The 1,540-nt window shown below is 57.7% G+C and overlaps 1 protein-coding gene across 1 annotated transcript in view; it reads left to right on the forward strand.

Moving 5' to 3' along the window:
* The first annotated feature begins 6 nt into the window (after positions 1–6).
* The window catches only part of SPRED1 (sprouty-related, EVH1 domain containing 1), a 61,368-nt gene continuing 59,834 nt past the window's right edge, over positions 7–1,540 (forward strand). Inside the window, exon 1 of the mRNA XM_014941924.1 lies at positions 7–551. Coding sequence (XP_014797410.1) covers positions 520–551 — 32 coding nt within the window. The 5' untranslated portion in view covers positions 7–519. The remainder of the gene's footprint in view (positions 552–1,540) is intronic.

The raw sequence follows: 1,540 nt of genomic DNA on the forward strand, positions 1-1,540 counted from the left end.
TGCCCCGGCTGGGCGCGGGAGGCGGGCGGGCAGGGAGGCGGCCGAGCAGCAGCAGCAGCAGCAGCAGCAGGAGGAGGAGGAGGAGGAAGGCAGCAGCAGCAGCAGCGAAGGCGGCTGCAGCGGGAGATGAGCTGCAGCGGGAGGACGGCGCGGCGCAGCTTTTTGCGGCGGGGAGCCCTCCCCTGCCTCCGCCGCCCCGCTCCCCTCTAATCGGGAGCAGCCCCAGAGTAGAAGATCCGGGGGTTGTTGCTGCTGTTTTCCCATCATCATCTCTAAAGACAGGGGGGAAATAACGCTCCAGCGCCGGACAACAGGATTTCGTGTTTCCAGGATAAAGATCGCTTCCCCCCGCCTCTCCCCCCCTTCCCTCTCCCTCGCTTCCCAGCGCTGCCCGTGCCCTGGCCGGGGGCGGCAGGCCGGGGGGGGGGGTAACAATGGTGAAGTTTCTGGTGAGTTCTGGCTGCGCCCTGCCTGCGTCGGTGCTGCTCCGTCTGCCTGTCGGATCGCGGTGAGGAGAAAATGAGCGAAGAGACGGCGACTTCTAACAACGAGTAAGCAAGCGGCCGGTTCCCCCTCCCGCCGGCTCTCCCCGCCGCCCCGGGGTCGGGCTGGGGCTCGGTGTGTCCCCCCCCGGGTTGGATCGTGTGCTGACCTCCCCCTGCGCCTTCTGCGCATTGCCGCTTCGCGTACATGGAAGCCCTGAAGCTCCCTCTTTGTGAAGGAGCTGGGTTTAGAAGGGCTGCGAGCCAGCGGCCGGGAAAGCGTGCTTTAATTAAAGCCCGGGAGAAAACGGTGCAGGTGACGGTGGTGTCTTGGTGGGGGAGGACGGGTTTTGAGTGCCCGGAGAGGTATCGGCACGTACCACCTCTGATAATATCCTATTACTTGGAGATATTTCACATGGAAACTAGTGTGTGGGAGCTTCATCCTGCAGGAAACTGCTCCTGAATTTTAATTGGATGAGTCAGTCAGTGTAAATACAGCTTAAACCTACCCTAAAGCCTTTTTTTTTCTCCCTTTTAATGAGCACTTGGGACTTCTTTTTTTTTTCTTTCTTTCTTTCTTTCTTTTTCTTTTCTTTTTTTTTTTTTTTTTTTGAGGAAGGGGACAGTTCAAGGATCTCTTAATATTTCTAATGTGACCGGTTTGGAGGAAATCCAGAGGAGAATATGTGTGTGCGGCTGTATTCCCCGTGCCTGTAAATCTGCCTTTGAAATACGTTTGGGCTCGGAAGAGATAAATATTTGTCAGAAAACATCCGCCTGCTTTATGGCATTGGGGGGAAAAAAAACAAAACCCAAACCAAAAGATAGAAGTATTTTTGAAACTTTTCCTGCGATGGGGAAGTTTCAGGCTGGTGGCTGCAGGCTCCGGCGTTGGGGGTTTGCGGTGTCGGTGTTCGCCGAGGCTGATTTTATGAATGATGCGGGCGCCGGCCGCGGCCATGGCGATGGAGGGAGGGAGGGATGGAGGGAGGGAGGGAGCGCTGCGCCCATTGTAGCGGCGGGTGGATGGATGGGGAGCAGCCCCGGCCGGCGGG

Source organism: Calidris pugnax, unplaced genomic scaffold (assembly GCF_001431845.1).
Source record: "Calidris pugnax isolate Ruff unplaced genomic scaffold, ASM143184v1 scaffold56, whole genome shotgun sequence".
Taxonomy (NCBI): domain Eukaryota; kingdom Metazoa; phylum Chordata; class Aves; order Charadriiformes; family Scolopacidae; genus Calidris; species Calidris pugnax.